The sequence below is a fragment of the Chiloscyllium punctatum genome, chromosome 42 (genome assembly GCF_047496795.1).
Source record: "Chiloscyllium punctatum isolate Juve2018m chromosome 42, sChiPun1.3, whole genome shotgun sequence".
NCBI classification, from domain to species: Eukaryota; Metazoa; Chordata; class Chondrichthyes; order Orectolobiformes; family Hemiscylliidae; genus Chiloscyllium; species Chiloscyllium punctatum.
Window position 1 is genome coordinate 14,724,891 of NC_092780.1, and position 17,985 is coordinate 14,742,875.

General features: G+C 41.1%; 1 protein-coding gene across 2 annotated transcripts; it reads left to right on the top strand.

Annotated features, from left to right (window-relative positions):
• The first annotated feature begins 1,373 nt into the window (after positions 1-1,373).
• Positions 1,374-9,507, top strand: nkiras2 (NFKB inhibitor interacting Ras-like 2). Of its 2 annotated transcripts, none has more exons than XM_072561474.1 (4): positions 1,374-1,563; positions 6,381-6,514; positions 7,769-8,010; positions 9,119-9,507. In XM_072561474.1, exons 2-4 carry the CDS (start codon positions 6,421-6,423, stop codon positions 9,353-9,355), a joined length of 573 nt encoding a protein of 190 aa, XP_072417575.1. In that variant the 5' UTR covers positions 1,374-1,563; positions 6,381-6,420; the 3' UTR covers positions 9,356-9,507. The 2 variants fall into 2 exon arrangements, with proteins under 2 accessions (XP_072417575.1, XP_072417574.1); XM_072561473.1 differs by lacking the exon at positions 1,374-1,563 and adding an exon at positions 4,765-4,849.
• The last annotated feature ends 8,478 nt before the right edge of the window (positions 9,508-17,985 follow it).

A 17,985-nucleotide genomic window follows, 5' to 3' on the forward strand; every position in this document is an offset into this window, starting at 1 on the left:
ATGATAGTGATGAACTGTCTTCTTTTGAACCACGTTTTGTTGATACTTCCACAGCACCACTGGGTAGGAACGTCCAGGATTTTGACATAGGAACACTTAAGGAACAATGGTACATGTTCAAATCATGATGGAGCGTGGCTTGGAGGGCAACTTGGAATTGAATAGCTTTGAATTGAATTTGTTTTAATGCATAAACAAAAGCAAAAGTTGCTGGAAAAGCTCAGCAGGTCTGGCAGCATCTGTGAAGAGAAACCAAAGTTAATGCTTCCGATCTGGTGACCCTTCCTCAGAACTGGTGAGTGAGTGTTGTGTCCTCATTGGCACCTGTTATACACCAGCTAGCAGCTAGCAATGTTTTTGTATTGCACAACACCTTCCAAACCCACAATGTTCACCACTTAGAAGCCCAAGGGCAGAAGATATTTGGGAACCTTGTCACATTCAAGATCCCTCCAAACCACAACCATCCTGACTTGTTCCTCCAGTGCTACTGGATGATAATCCTGGAACTCCCTTCCTAAATGAACCTACACTTCATGGACTGCAGCAGTTCAAGACGACAATTCAGCACAGGCTTTCAATGGTATTTAGGAATGGGTAATATTTAGTGGCCTAGCAATACCCACATCCCATAAACAAATAATAAGAACAGTTCTCAAAAAAGGGATGTGTTCAATAGAATGGATGTAATGATAATTCTGTTCAAGTGGCAGTTGTGGTTCTGATGGAGGCACCTTCACCTCTGAATCAGGTTACAGATCCAAGTCCCACTCCAGAGATTTAAGTGCAAAAATCCAAGCTGACACTGAGCTGATGTGGTATGCTTTCCAGATATCAAATCAAGGCTATGTCTGCCCCAGCTGGCAGACATGACACTATTACAACAGTGGTAGAGGAATTACTCCTCTTCTTCTGCCCAACATTTAGCAATCGATCAACACTGCAAAAAAATGATTACGTTGTTTTCTATGCAGATTGGCCATTGCATCTTTTGCTTTGCAACAGTGACTACACTTAATCTGCCATAAAAGCCTAAGGGACACCCTGAGGTTGTGAAAGGCACTGGGGGGGAATGGCAATACACAGCAGCCTGTAGACCCAGACACCAACCTCTCATGAACAAGTAAACAAACACACAGATGAAAGTCTTTCTTTCCGGGAAAATAGATGCATTTGGTGAAATGGAACCAATATTTACAAAAATAAAATTTGTTGGACTGTAAGTAATTTCCACCTCCCTTAGTGTATCCTGTCAAGCAAGGTGACTATCCCTTCCTGATGAAATGAAGGGGCATGTTCCCCTCCAGGCCTGTTGAGGGCGCTGTTTGTGGAGTGGTGCCGAGGGGCTGAGGTAACGCATGTTCCGCGCCGTCTCGTTGATTGTTTGTTGGGCTGAGGCAGAGGATGGGCTAGTTTTGAGGAGGGAAGACCCTCTTTATTTTAATTTGTTCACCTGCCGGGAGGTTAAATCAATATAAATATTCTCATTCCTCCTTCACGGACATTCGGAGAGAGGTGATCCTGAAACTGCGTTCTCCCAAGCTTCCCATTTATTAATTGCAGGTAAAAGTGTGAGCAGCAATCCCTGGGCATGGAATATTGATCTGTTTGTTTATACTCATCCTGTTTATGTGTTACACAGTGTTCATGAGCCTTTTAAGTCTGCATTATTTTCAGCTGGCCCCTTGGGACAGGTGGCTTTGTATTCAATTCCCAACCCCCCCACCCCAGGGACTTGAGCAACAGAATCCAGGCTGATCTCCCCAAGGGAGTGCTGCACTGTCAGAAGTGCCATCTTTCAAATGATACACCTTTTTCAGGTGGATGTGGACGATCCCTTGGCAATGAAATGCTCCCCGGTGACCCTTTATCCCTCAGACAACATTATTAATTTAAAAGAAAAATCATGGGTCTTTTTCTAAAGGCTGGTTTTTGGCTATCTCAGTCTCTCGTGTTGAATGCTTGCCTGTCATGTTCTATCGCAATCTGCCTTTTGTTTATTTCTGCTAGACTTGTGCATTTGGTTGGTGTACAAATGTGCTCAGTGTTCATTTTGCCATATCTGGCTTGGAGAGATATGGATTGCATTAGGTCAGATGAGGGAAAAGTAGCTACGCGTATCTCAGTACAATTTTGGCCTATTGTTTCACTAAGTGGAAAAGGAAGATTTAAATTAAGGAGACCAAGATTTGAATGAGAATACAGGAAGCATGGTTAGTAAGTTTGTGGACGACACCAAAATTGGTGGTATGTTAGACAGTGAAGAAGGTTATCTAAGGTTACAAAGGGATCTAGATCCACTGGGCTGAGGAGTGGCTCATGGAATTTAATTTAGATAAATGCGAGGTAATGCAGTTTGTTCAGATGAACAAGGGCAGGATTTACGTAGTTAGTACTAGACCCCTGGGAGTGTTGTCAAACAGAAAGACTTAGAGCTTCAGCATCTGCAATACTCACTTTTGCTTAGAGCTTCAGGTACGTAGTTCCTTGAAAGTGGTGTCACAGGTAGACAGGGTGGTTAAGAACGAGGACATGGAGGTCCTGGGCCTCCTTCACCGCCGCTCCCTCACCACCAGACGCCTGGAGGAAGAACGCCTCATCTTCCGCCTCGGAACACTTCAACCCCAGGGCATCAATGTGGACTTCAACAGTTTCCTCATTTCCCCTTGCCCCACCTCACCCTAGTTCTAAACTTCCAGCTCAGTAACTGTCCCCATAACTTGTCCGGACTTGTCCTACCTGCCTATCTTCTTTTCCACCTATCTACTCCACCCTCTCCTCCTTGATCTATCACCTTCATCCCCTCCCCCACTCACCCATTGTACTCTATGCTACTTTCTCCCCACCCCCACCCTCCTGTAGCTTATCTCTCCATGCTTCAGGCTCACTGCCTTTATTCCTGATGAAGGGCTTTTGCCCGAAACGTCGATTTCGAAGCTACTTGGATGCTGCCTGAACTGCTGTGCTCTTCCAGCATCACTAATCCAGAATCTGATTTCTAGCATCTGCAGTCATTGTTTTTACCTGGTTAAGAACGTGTTTAGCGTGATTGTTTTCATTGTTCTGAACATCGAGTGCAGGAGCTGGGACATCATGTTGTACAGGATGTTGGTGAGGCCACTTTTGGAGTACTGTGTACAGTTTTGGTCGCCCTGTTATAGGAAAGATATTAAATTGGAGAGGGTGCAGAAAAGATTTAAAAGGATGTCATCAGGGCTGGAAGGTTTGAGTTATAAGGAGAGGCTGGATAAGCTGGGATCTTTTTCACTGGAATGTTGGAGGTTGAAGAGTGATCGTGAGGGGCATAGTTCAGGTGAATAGCAAATGTCTTTTCCCTAGCGTAGGGGAATTCAAAATTAGAAGACATAATTTTAAGGTGAGCAGCGAAGCAACTTTTTCATACAGAGGGTAGTTCGTATGTGGAATGAACTGCCAGAGGAAGTGGTGGATGCAGGTGCGGTGATAACATTTAAAAAATGAAGGGGCAGCACTTCGAAAGCTTGTGATTTCAAATAAACCTTTTGGAATATGATCTGGTGTCATGTGACTTCTGACTTTGTTCCCTATCCACAGCTGTAGACTACAACATATAAGTAAAAAGTGCATTTTGCCGCAACAACTTGAACTTCCAGAGTGAACTGGATGTACCAATTATATAGATAGGACCAATTTCCATGATATTAAAAATCTGCACTTTTAAACTTCAATCATCAAAAATAATGGCGAGAGCCTTCCTTTCCAACAAGTAAGGGAAATTGGTAGATGGTTAGTTTGTAATCAGGCACCAGATCTCCTTGTTCTAATGTCCCTACATTCCCACTTAGTGAAACAAGTATTTTAAAAATTCAGATTAGTCTGTTGAGTTTAGCAGATCAAGGATCCAGAATAGCAAAGATTATTTTCTATTGATCTCAAATCATTACATTGCTAGCACCTCAAATCCTGGTGCACTCCAAAGCCACAGGTTGTTCTGTGAATTTCGTTAACGCGAATTTGCTGTAACACAATTGACAAATCGGGGTCACTGTTTCTAAAGTATGAGCTTTTAAAATGTGCGTTGGTTGTAACACGATTGCATCACCAACACATTAAGCGCTGTTTCTAAAGTGCGATTTTTCTGTAATGCAGGGTTGCATGAGAACGCAACCATCATGTTATAGAAGAATTACCTGTACATATCAGATGTATCTTGAGAATTACTGAATGACATACTTAACAAAGTGGCTCAGTGTTAGCACTGGTGCTGGCTCACAGCACCAGGGACCCAGGTTCAATTCCAGCCTTGGGCGACTGTGTGGAGTTTGCACATTCTCCCCATGTCTGTGTGGGTTTCTCCTGGGTGCTCTGGTTTTCTCCCACAGTCCAAAGCTATGCAGGATAGGTGAACGGACCACGTTAAATTGACCATAGTGTTCAGGGATGTGTGGATTAGGTGCATTAGTCAGGGGAAGTATCGAGTAATAAGGTAAGGGAATGGGTCTGGGTGGGTTACTTTTTGGAGAGTCAGTGTAGACTTGTTGGGCCGAATGACGTGTTTCCACACTGTAGGGATGCTAAGAAAAACATGTTCAATCCTGAGTGCACAGACTCTGAAAAATTAACTAAAACATCCTAGTTGATGTTATAAAAACAAAATACTGAGGATGCTGGAAATCAGAAATAAAATAGAAAATGATGGAGAAGCTCAGTTTTTGTGGCGCTATCTGTGGACAGAGAAATGAAATTAATGTTTTGAATCTGATTTGACTTTTCTTCAGTATTGGGTTGTCCAGAGATTCTGCTGGAGCTGTTGGATTTGCCTGTTTATGCAATCAACTCAACCTGTACTGAGGGATAATGAAGAGTGCAGGTGATCAAGGTTTCCTTAAGCTTATCAGTATTTGGGATTTATTTTTACTCATTTTTTGTATGTTAAGCAATCATGCAACATGAAACAGCCATTTGGCCCATTGTGCCTCTGCTGGCTATCCAACTTGTCTAACTCCTATGTTTCTTTCCTTGCAGTTCTGCGACTTTTTTTTATTTTTCAAGTGAAGTCACATGGTGTACAGGATGTTCTAGCTAGGTGGATAAAGAATTGGTTGAGCAACAGGAGACAGAGTAGTAGTTGAAGGAAGTTTCTCGAAATGGAGAAAGGTGACATATGGTGTTCCACAGGGGTCAGTGTTGGCGCCACTGTTGTTTGTGATATACATAAATGATCTGGAAGAGGGCACTGTTGGTATAATCAGCAAGTTTGCAGATGACACAAAGATTGGTGGAGTAGCACAAAGCATAAGAGGCTGTCAAAGAATATAGGAGGATATAGATAGACTGGAGAGTTGGATGGAAAAGTGGCAGATGGAGTCCAATCCATCAGACAAGTGTGAGGTGATGCATTTAGGGAAGTCTAATTCTGGAACGAATTATACAATGAATGGAAGAGCCTTGGGAAAAGTTGATGGGCAGAGAGATCTGGAAGTGCAGGTCCATTGTACCCTGACGGTTGCTGCACAGGTGGTAGAGTGGTCAAGAAGGCATCTAATATGCTTGCCTTCATTGGATGGGGTATTGAGTATAAGAGCTGGCAAGCATGTTAAAATTGTACAAGACATTGGCTCGGCCGCATTTAGAATACTGTGTACAGTTCTGGTCGCCACTTTACCAAAAGGATGTGGATGCTTGGAGAGGGTGCAGAGAAGGTTTACGAGGAAGTTGCCTGGGCTATGGAAGGTGCTAGCTATGAAGAGATTTGTTTTCATTAGAAAAAAGGAGATTGAGGGGGGACCTGATTGAGGTTTACAAAATCTTGAAGGGTGTAGACAGGGTGGATAGAGACAAGCATTTTCCCAGGGTGAAGGATTCAATAATGAGAGGTCATGCTTTCAAGGTGAGAAGTGAAAAGTTTAAGGGGGATACACGTGGCAAGTACTTCACACAGAGGGTGGTGGGTGTCTGGAATGCGTTGCCAGCAGAGGTGGTAGAGGCAGGCACGGTAGATTCATTGAAGATGCGTCTGGACAGATGCATGAGTAGGTGGGGAGTAGAGGGATACAGATGCTTCGGAATGGGGTGACAGGTTTAGACAGTAGATTTGGATTAGCTCAGGCTTGGAGGGGCAAAGGGCCTGTTCCTGGGCTGTAAATTTTCTTGTTCTAAGTTCAGTTCAGTTCAATAACATCCTGAAAGTTACTGTTGAATCTAATGTGAGCCAGCCTTTTGGCAGCACGTTCCACATCACTGTAACAATATTATTAAATTTGCTGTTCTTTAACAGGTGGTATTGATGATTTGGCATTAATTCTTGCACTTTCTAGGATGTCTCCGCCAGTTCTGAATTTGATACTGTTCACATACTCTATATGCTGACAGTTGTTTTCTATTTTTTTTTCTCCATACAGTTCCCACTTCTGGTCGGTGTTAGCAGTTCCTGAGAGTGCGATGGGGAAGAGCTGTAAAGTGGTAGTTTGTGGCTTGGCATCAGTTGGAAAAACAGCCATTTTGGAACAGCTTCTCTATGGAAACCATATTGTTGGTGAGTGCAGAGGCAGCATAGTCAGGAAAAAATAACTTTTCATTTACAACTTTCTCCTGCTTTCAGTGAGAATGATGAATTATGTGGATAAGAAAAGATCTGTTGGCATTGGCTAAATGGGGAGACCGGATGTGACAGGCCTTGCTGGTGAGATTGTAATCTGATCACTAATTGGGTGTTGTGTAAAAATCCGTAAGGACACACTTATAACAATACTGAGCACCAGGGTGGGCCGATACTTGGAATGTAGCAAGATACAGCTGATGCATTCATCTGCTCAGTGTAAACATAGCATTGTACAAGAAGGATTGGCAAAACAAAACCATGTTGACTCTTGTTGCATTAAGCCTTTTTCAACATCCTGCTATTTTTCTTTAACAATAAACTCTTAGTATTTTTCCCACAACAGATGTTTCCTGCTTTCTGTCTCTCTCTTAAATAGAGGTGTTAGATTAGTAGTTTTCCAATTCTCTGAAACCCTCCTGAAAGCCAGTGAGTTCTGGAAAGTTTCTACCAGTGCCCTGACTATTTCTGCAACTACTTTCTTTAAAACCCTTGGATGTAGGTTATCAGATCCTGGTGAATTGTCTGTCAACTGAAAGAAGCCATTTATTTTTATATATTTCTTGTCAATTTAATAGCATAATCAATTTTCTCCCTTTTTGTTTGGCATCCACTGCTGCTTACTAAAAGTTACTAATTCTCTTGTCTCCCACTGTCTTCGTTCCCAATGAAGGGCTTATGCCCGAAACATTGACTCTCCTGCCCCTCGGATGCTGCCTGACCTGCTGTGCCTTTCCAGCGCCACACTTTTTGGCTCCAACTCTAATCATCTGCAGTCCTCACTCTCTCTCCCACTCTTCTTGATGGTCTTTGTTCGCTATGGGTGGTCATCGTTCCTAATGAGTCTGTCTTGACTGGAGTACAGTTTCCTGAGTATTATGAAATATCTAATGAAATGTCTGCCACTACTCATCTACTGACCTTCTTGTCAATGTGTTTTCCCAGCCTGCGTTAGTTGAGAATACTGGTTTGAGATTGGGTTGCTCTCCTCAAAAGTTAACCATGTTATGATCACTATCCCCTCGAGGTTCTTAATTATGAGATATCTTTTTAATCCTACCTCATTCCGCAATTCTAGTTCTGGACATCCAAAAAGAGGAAACAAGCTATCAGCATCAACCCTGTCAGACTTTCTAAAAATAGTTTATACATGACGGCCTGAATCATCCCCTTTTTTTCCTTCTCTCTAAGGTTCTGAGACAAATGAAACCCTGGAAGATATTTATGTTGGTTCCATAGAGACAGACCGTGGTGTGCGGGAGCAGGTGCGCTTTTATGATACGAGAGGCCTGAGGGAAGGCGTTGAGCTTCCCAAGCATTACTATTCCTTTGCTGACGGATTTGTATTGGTGTACAGCATAGACAACTGGGAATCCTTCAAGCGAGTCGAAGCCCTGAAGAAGGAAATTGACAGGTCCCGCGATAAGAAGGAGGTACAGTGATAAACATTGTTCTGTGGTATCACTACCAAAGTGCTTCTATGTTCCCGTGCATGTAACTAACTTTATTTAATGCTTTCAAATTGCATTCTATAATTCCTGATCTGTTGACTGAAGCGCTATGCTTTAAATTGAAGCTGTCAGAAAACGCCTCCAATGGTGAAATTTCTTTTATGATGTGTTGATGCTGGACAATGAAGCACGATACTACTTCCGCTGACATCAAACATGTTTCAACTCCCAGTAGAACAAACAGGCACTTCACACCAAATATTCTTACAAGAACTTAAGGTACAAGATCAAAAAAGATGACTTAGTCGATCAAACAGACCTCTTCCATCCACAGGCTCTGATGTGGACTGTGTCTCACCCGTTTTAAATTCTCCACAGGAGGTTCTGCATAAATATTCCCTGATCTCCAAAGTGATTAAACAAACAGGCTGAGTAATACTGCAGTTTGCAGGCAGTTTTGAGTGCTGTGTTTTCAGCTGCCTGATGCTCATTTCACATAGAACTCTCGCAGCCTGCAATGGAAAGGACTGGCGTTGCCTTAATCTATGCTGCAAAACTCTCACATCCGACATAGGAGTTGTGTGTAGTTTTCCCAAAAGTCATTCATACACTTGAGAAGCAGTTCAGTTGATCCACCTTCAAAAAAAAGTCCAATAAGTTTAAATAAGGAGGATACCCGGCCCCTCATGCCCCGCTTGCTTTTTGCTTGACCTCCAGCTGATCAGTTTAGTCCCACTGTGGAGGTGGAGGTGATGAATAATTTCAAAAGGAATCAGATGGGCACATGGTTGAAACAGATTTGCAGGTCTATGAGCTAGGAGTTGGGGAATGAGACTGAGATAGCTAACTGGTTGCAGATCAGGGATTGAACCTGTGGTCTCCCTGGCTTGGTTCCATCAGGGTCCATCAGCTGAATTATTGTGGAAGCTCATGAGTTTTAACTTATTTTGTTCTATTACCTTTATCTTGAAATAGCATACCCTGTCTTCTTAAAGTTTTCTTCCTTGAGTAATTTTTTTACAGGCATTGATTAAAAAGCTTTAAATACAAGTTGCCATTGAAAACTCTGCTTTCGTGCCTGTTTCTGCAGGTGACAATTGTAATTCTTGGAAACAAGTGCGAATTACAGGAAGGGCGACGTGTGGACCACGATGCTGTTCAACACTGGGCAAAGTCAGAGAAAGTTAAACTGTGGGAGGTGTCTGTGGCAGAGCGCAAGACTCTGATTGAGCCGTTTGTCCACCTGGCCAGTAAGATGACCCAACCTCAGAGCAAGTCCACATTCCCACTCAGCCGTAAGAAAGGAAGTGGCTCGATTGACAACTAATGCAGAATCTGAAATGCAAAGATTCCACTTGAGCACAAAAGCTTGTTCCATTCCTGTAAAGCATTAATCCCATGAAGAGCTTCTGTACTTATTTATGTTTCTAAAGTTATTTTCTCATTCATATAATAAAACTTTTATTTATATTGAGCATATTAATGTGATATTAAAATCAATATGTTCCTTTTTTCAGTGCATTAGCTTAACAAAAGTATTCAAGAATTGGAGACTCAGTTGAAAGGGAGGGCTTGACTAAAACTTTGCAAAAGTGTGGACTGCAGATGCTGGAAACCAGAGTTTAGATCAGGGTGGTGCTGGAAAATCACAGCAGGTCAGGCAGCATCCAGGAGCAGGAAAATCGACGTTTTGGGCAAAAGCCCTTCATTAGGAATCTGCTTTTGCCCGAAACGTCGATTTTCCTGCTCCTCAGATGTTGCCTGACCTTGATTAAAACTTTGACAGTCGTCTAATCAAAACTGACACAGTAGAGCCTTAGCTTCTTTGCTTAACACATTTCCAGTTAATGCTATGGGAACAGAAAGTTTACACAACAGAAGGAAGTCCTTTGGCTCATTGTACCTTTTGCCAACTGAGAACGAATGATCCAGCCTTCTTCCATTTTCTAACTCTTGCTCCATGACAATATGGGCTGGACCACTTAAGGTGGACGACCATGTAGTTCTGAAATGTAACAAGGGTTTCTGTTTTACAACCCTATAAGGCAATAACTTCCAGGCCTCCACCATCATTTGGTGAGAAAAGCTCTCAACTACTCTTGCCCTTGCTCTGGTTAATTTCAATCAATGCCCTGGGTTTTCTTTTTAAGGGAAATAGCTATATACCATATGTTATGAAGTTGAAGGCATGTACTGTATCTGAGAGAGAGAGTGAAGCACCTGTGATATGGCAGTCTCAGAGTGTACTGAAAACTTGAAAATGTGTAACATTTGGCTGTGAAATGGATACCTGAGTTGGTTGGTTAAATTTGAATTGCTGTCAAAATAGCAATCAGTTTAAATTATGCCCCAGGCTACTAAAACCCAGTCGAGTTTGAATTTATTGTTATGCCAACATTGAACCAATGAGACAATCTGATGTTGGGGATATAAGAATGCAGGCATTTTGAAAATTGGAGACAGAGCAACTACCATTGGTCGAGAGAGACCCAAGAAATTAGGAAACACACTCTATCAAAGGTACCTTTTCATAGGAAACATATTTGCAGTAAAAAGAACGAAGATGACCCAGGGAGATCTTCAGCTGGAAGAAGAAAGACATTGCAGATGACAGCCACTGTGTGGTTTTGTAATTAAGTTGATGTAATTTTAATGTATCTTATTGGAACAGCATATTGTTATAATAGAGTTGGAGGCAGCTAATAAGCAGTTAAGAGAAAGGGGGGCTTAGAGTTGTGAATAGTTGTTTAATGCTCACTTTTAGAGTTGAGAAATAAATTGATGTTATTTTCTTTAGTGGAATTTAGGAGTTTTCTATCACTCATATTTTACCAGATTACGAGCTGAGGTGAGCTTTTCTGGGTGTTTGGTTTAATTAACAGAAGCATTCACTACCATGTCATTACACATATCCCATGCCCTTGCAATTGTACTAACCTTATTTAAATCTCCCCTTAGTATTCTGTCTTCAAATGAAAATAGTCCCAATCTATCTTTGTATCTAAAATTCTCCACACCGGGCACCGTCCTTGTAAAGGTTAGTAGCTTGTCTCATGCGATCATTTGGTTGTGTTACTGGCTGGGAGAGATTTGGGCAGTGAGAAGGCATGACACTTGAACATTCTATTAAGTAATGCTAGGGATACACAGTGGATTTTTAAAATTCATCTACAGGATGTGGGTGTCACTGGATAGGCTAGCATTTATTGCTCAGATTATCCCTATTTGCTCAAAGGGCAGTTTAAAAAAAAGCCACATGGATGTGGGTCTGAATCACATGTAGGAAAGACCAGGTAGCATGGCAGCTTCCTTCTTTAAAGGACATTAATGGGGTTTTCTGATGATCAACAACAGTTTTAGATTTAGATTTGTTGTCACCTGTATATGAAAATACAATGAAAAGTGTTTTGCATGTTATACATGTGTCATGATCATCATGAGTCTCGATGTGGAGGTGCCAGTGTTGGACTGGGGTGGACAACGTTAATAATCACAGAACACCAGGTTATAGTCCAACAGGTTTATTTGGAAGCACTAGCTTGTGGAGCTTGAAACCTGTATCCCCATTCTAAGTGACTAAAGACTTGACAGCAATCTAGCTTTGCTCAGTACTTAGTAAAACATCAAAGTGTCATACAAGTGATACAATGAATTCTGTGTCGTATGATCCTATCCCCCTAGCTACCTGACAAAGGAACAGCGCTCTGAAAGCTTGTACTTCCAAATAAACCTTTTGGACTATAACCTGGTGTTGTGTGATTTTTATCATTAGTCATTTGACTCTTAATTCCACATTTTTAAAATTGAATTCAACTTTCACCATCTCCTATGTTGGTTTCCAAACTGAGGTCCTCAAAACATTACCTGGGTCTCTAGGTTAATAATTTTATCAGCAATACCACAAGGTTATCAACTTGCCCCATTTGAAAGTGAAAGCAAGATATTCTTGTTAAACATTCACCGACAATTTTCATCTGTCCGTACCTTCTATCTTAGTTCCTAGCATTCAGGGATTCTGCTTGACGTTTGGCACCACTGTAGAAAAGTTTCTTATCCCCTGCACGTGACACAACCATCTGTTGAGTTCTGAATTCTTAAACGCTGATTAAAGGTAACATTTAGATAAAGCATCAAAGGTACAACACATGTTCACTAGACTTTTTATGTGGAATAGTCCAACCATCTGAGGACAGGATTGAGCTAACTGAACCTCTGCTCTCCAGGATTTCACAGAATGAGAGATGATCTTGTTGAAATTTCCAAAATACTTAAAGGGACAGGCACGGTAGGTTTAGGTGGATTTTTCCCTTGGTTAAAGAGTCTAGAACCAGAGGGCACAATTTAAACATAGAAAGATAGAAGATAGGAGCAGGAGTAGGCCATTTGAATCCCTGACCCTGCTCTGTCATTCAATATGATCATGGTTGATCATTGAGCTCAATATCCTAATTCTATCCTCTTCCCCATATCCCTTGATCCCTTTAGCCACAAGAGGTGTATCCATCCCCTTGAAAACACAATGTTTTGGTCTCAACCACTTTCTGTGGTAGTGATCATAAAACTAATAATAATAAACTTGGAGGGATGCCATTTAGGACTGAGTGAGGAGAAATGTTTTTATTTAGGATGGTGGTTTGAAGTTCTCTATCCCAGAAGGGTGTGGAAGCTCAGTGTATGAGTATATTTAAAAATAGAAATTGATCCATTTTGGCTTATCAATAATGTAAAGGGTTGTTGGGATAGGGTGGGTAAAAGGCATTGAGGTATTCAGTGAAGCATAATTGAACTAAATAACAGAGGACTCGATGGACTGAATGGTCTACTTCTGTTCCTGTGTTCCTATATATCCTGATGTCGCTAGTACAAACGGGGCTACAGCCTGTATGTCTAGGTCTAAAGAGGCCTTTTGGATATGAAATGATGAGCTGAGTAAGACACACTATTTGGAGGTCAAATTAAAAAAGAAACATGAATCTGCCCAAGAACAACTGAGCCATCGTATACTAACAGTGAAACTAGCAAACATCTTTCGTAAGAAGAGAATTCAACAAGCAGGAAAACCATTGGATTCTGATGAGAGGCACATAAAATGTCATAAGGTATTTTATTTTCACAGATGCTGACCAACTTTTGTATTGACGGTATTTTGGGTTTTAATTTCAGGTTTCTTGTTTATATTGATGCTTTTCTGTTTATTGCAGATTACCAGGATGATGATAAAGCTTTCTAGAAACGGTGAGATGTTCGATTAAAGTCAGAAAGAGCACAGAGTTAATGGCACAAAATTAATATGTGTCAACATTCTGTACCTAAAATTACCATAACTTAAAATACCGAGAACAAGAACATGATAAAGACATTTTTTTTTGGTAAGAAATCCATAATGTTGATGCAATAGAAAGAAGGTGGAATGACATCAGACATCTCATTGATGTTTGCATGATTGGCTTGAAGGATAAAGTTGAGTGTCAAAGGGAGCAAACTGTGTTAGATGCTGAAATGGTGTGTTTGCCCTTCTGCCTATTCAGCTGAGTTAAGTGATAACTCACCTCACATTTTAAGACAAGATAATAGTTATGGGGGTTGACCTAGTTCTTGGGTAGGTGATGGCTGGGAAGTGCTTGTGTAAGGAACACAGAAAGCTAGCACACAGTTGCAGTGGGTGGTTAGGAAGGTGAATGGAATGATGGCCCTTATTTCAAGGGCATTGGAATATAAGAGTAGGGGAGTCTTACTGCAACAGTACAAGGTGCTGGAGTACTTTGGGCAGCTTTGGTCCCCTTATTTAAGGAAAGATACTTCATTGGAAGCAGTTCAGAGAAGGTTCACTAGGATGATCCCTAGTATGGAAGGATTATCTTGGAGCAAAGATTAAACAGGTTGGGACTTCACTCACTGAAGTTTAGAAGAATGAGAGGTGATTTCATTGAAACAAAAAGTATTATTAAAAACCTTGATATGATAAATGAGAGGATGTCATAGTCTCAGAATTAAGACTGAGATGAGGATGAATTTCTCCTTCCAGAAGATTGTGAATCTTTGGAACTCCTTGCCACAGAGAACTGTGGGGCAGAGTCCTAGTGTACACTTCCAGCTGAAATAGATTCTTAATCAGGGGTCATAAGGAAAGGGCAGGAAAGTGGATGTGAGGAAGTGAGGTCAACCATAATCCTATCGAATGGTGGAGTAGGTTCGGAGAGCTGAATGGCCTACTCTGGAACCTATTTCTTACAAGTGCCAGAAAGGCAAGGAAGAGGAGGAGCCAAAGAAAGATGCTTGGAGGAATTTAGGGGCAATGATGCAGCAGAAAGAAGAAGAGCATTGGTTTTCAATAGGCAGAGGTCGAACAATGCATGGACCATCCTATTGAGTTAGATAGCAGAGGTGATAGCAGAGGAACCTAGCATGGTCAGCCATGCTCAATAATGAAGAGCTTGAAAAAGAAGAGGTTTGAGTTAAATCCAATGGCTGCAATCACACAAGATGTCACTTGTGACTTGCGCAGGAATTGTTAATGTGCTGTGAGCTGGGTGAAAGGCTTAGAGTGAACCAAGCAGCACGTTTCAGGTGAGGTGAATTTAGAGCCAACATGCCTGAGGATGTTGAAAGAATAGGAAGTTAGAGAAGATATGACTTACAGGCAAATAAGTGTGTATACGTCTGGGGGAAGAGGTTTATGTCTTTTTTAGCATTTATAAATTGTTGATGCTGTGATAGTCTGTTTTTAAAATATTTGTTTACAGAATGCAGGCCTCACTGGCCAGCATTTATCGTCCATCCCTAATTGCTCAGAGGACAGTTTAGGATCAACCACATTGCTTTAGAATTTAAAGAAAAAAATAATTCACATTTTACCATCTGTCAAGGTGGGATTTGAATCCTTGTCCCTGGAACAAGAAGGTCTGGACTACTAGTCCAGTGAAATTGCCACTATGTTACCATCAACACCTTCCCCTTACCATGGGGACAATATTTTCTTTTGCTCTTAATTGATCTCAGCTACGACAATGATGCTTCAAAGTGTAGTTATTAGGTGTAACAGTCTGTTATTGGTTTCAACCCTTTGTACTGAAGCTACTGATCGAATCAGAGTGCAGGAGTTGAATTTCTACCCTTGTAGGAGACCCATCTAAAGAAATGGTTTTCATAAATTCTCCTGCAGCAAATTTCAATGCTGCATAGAAGCTGCATCGATTTTGGTAGCTGTGTAGTGAGGGTTGAGTTTGTCTTAATAAGACAGGAATATATTTTTATTCTCTCAAGTTGAGTTGTATTGAACTCTCCACTCCCTCTGCTGTCAAACTGCTGGTTTGATGTATAGTCTTGGGTGAAGCACACGCCTGGTAAACATAAGTAAGACTGAGCCCATTATTGTTGGTTTCCTGCAATGAAGTCCGTACTGTTGCCACCGATTCTATCCTTCTCTGCCACTGTTTCAGGCTGTAATCCTGGTGACCTGCATGTGTTCCATCAATCCTTTTGATGGTGAGCAGAAGGTAAGGCTTTGGACATGATTAGTAGTCATATTGACTTTCCTGCAGAATTGACTGTACAGCTCAGTCACACTGTGGAGGAGCAAAATATTGACACAAAATAATAAACATTATACATGTATCTCATGGTGCAGTGTTTAGATGTTTCTTACAATTGTTCCAGACACACTAAATCTAAACACTTTGCAGTTCTTTTCAGAATCTTTTAAACCAAGTCTCTCATGGAACGTTATAAAAATTAACTTGGAAGATCTCACTGTCTCAGAGGGAGAGAGAGAACATGTGGTGTTTTAACCTGAGGGTCACAACACCTCAGCTGTGGGGAGAAATTGAGAAGAAGAATCCTTCATGGTCATCTCAGCCAGCGCAGGAATTAATCCTGTGCTGTTGGCAGGTTTAAAACCTAGCCATCCAATCAATTAAGCTAACCATGAGGTAGAGACCAGAAATAATAGAGGTAAAAACAATGACTGCAGATGCTGGAAACCAGATTCTGGATTAGTGGTGCTGGAAGAGCACAGCAGTTTTCTCCCCACCCCCACCCTCCTCTAGCCTATCTCTCCACGCTTCAGGCTCACTGCCTTTATTCCTGATGAAGGGTTTTTGCCCGAAACGTCGATTTCGAAGCTACTTGGATGCTGCCTGAACTGCTGTGCTCTTCCAGCACCACTAAACCAGAAATAATACAGACAGGATGTCACTTATGGGAGAAGTCTACAGGTGCTACATCAAAAGTGCTGCATGAGATAGCAGGATATTATGTAGCATGGATAAAAGATTAGTTAGCTAACAGGAAGCAGCAATCAGGGATAAGTGAGTCATTTTCAGATTGGCAAACTCTAATGAGTGGAATGCCACAGGAATTAGTACTGTTTCTTCAAACACCAACAATCCATATCAACTATTTGAATTAGGGAGTCAAATGTACAGTAGTTAAATTTGGCAATGACACCAAGACAGGTTATCAAGAGGAGGTAGTGGTTCTGTGAAAGGATATCGAAACATTAAGAGAATAAGCAAACATTTGTCAGAGTGGGTAACATGGGTAACTGTGAACTTGTTGATTTTGGCAGGAAATATAGAAGAACAAAATATACTATTTAAAATGGAAGGAGATTACAGAATTGGGTGGTGCAGCGGGATCTGGTTGAACTGGTACATGAATTATTGTATAAAGTAACAGTTCTGAAAGGGTTTTGTTGAAGACTACATTGAGTTCCACTGATCGAATGATGGAGAATCAGGGAGACCAGCTCAAGATCCCAATGGAGACAGACAGGACATCTCTGCCTCTAGATAGTCTTCGTAATTATACCTGACTAAACAATGGAAGTAGTACATATAGCTATCAGGCAATAAAATAAAACTTGTTGTTATGACAAGTGCATCTTTTTGCTAAGACTACAAATGGTCCATCCTCTGCCACTTGTCATTGGAGTAACCCTTAGAATCCACACAGCAATCTATCCCAACCACAAACTGCCTAGCTTTGCAGTTGATAAATGGCTTTGCAAACATATGACATGGTGATGAGCAGTGGGATTGCTTTAATGGCTAAAGGTAACAGTTGTTAAAAAAAATCCATTTGACACAGGAGAAAAAATGTTCTAAAGACAAATGAGGTCACTACTTTAAGAACATTACTTTTTAAAGAATACACAGACAGTCAGTAGCTGTGAGTGGATGAACAAAGAAGCAGTGTACAGAACTAATGGTAATATGACAACAGTAGACCAGGTAAAATCTTCATCTCAGAGCTGGTAAGAGGTATGATAAAGACAGCGTGGAATAGGAACAGAGTAAAAAGACTAGTCACACTTAGCAGTTATGGAGTCCTTGGAGAAGAAGGATCTGTAGGGGCAGTCCTGATTCAAGGTTTGGTTGGGAAGCAGCCATTTTGGAGATCTGAGAATAATGTTTATTTTGATATGATGAAAAGCATTAAACTGAATGGCACAGAGGGCTAGACTGGAAAGGATAGTGGTGAAAAACAAGCACTTTACATTCACAGTAGTGAAGTCAATGGCTATTAAATTAATTTATACTGAAGTTGTAGCATCAGGGACATAACAGAGTAGATTCAAATTGACAAAAGGGTGATTTAAAAGATTTACAGGAAACCTCTTGACAGACAGAGAAAACAGAGTTTTAACACTGTGTTAACATGGGAAGACACATACATTGTGGATTTGGTGTGAAGATATATTTAGGCTACAGCAACAGAAGTTAATTTGAAAAACTGGGGACAGAGTTGTGAATTGTGTTTTTGGCGATGAAAGGTGTGAAAGTATTCATTTTGCTCAGGAAGAAACAGGAAAGCTCCATTTAGGCTGCAGAAGGTGGGAAAAACTTATTTGCTTAATGGAGGCAGGAAGCTACCATTTTGATTATGAATAAAGGCTGGAAAAAACCCAGCAAATAGAACAGAGATACGCTATTACTATTTACCAAAACTGAAACATTA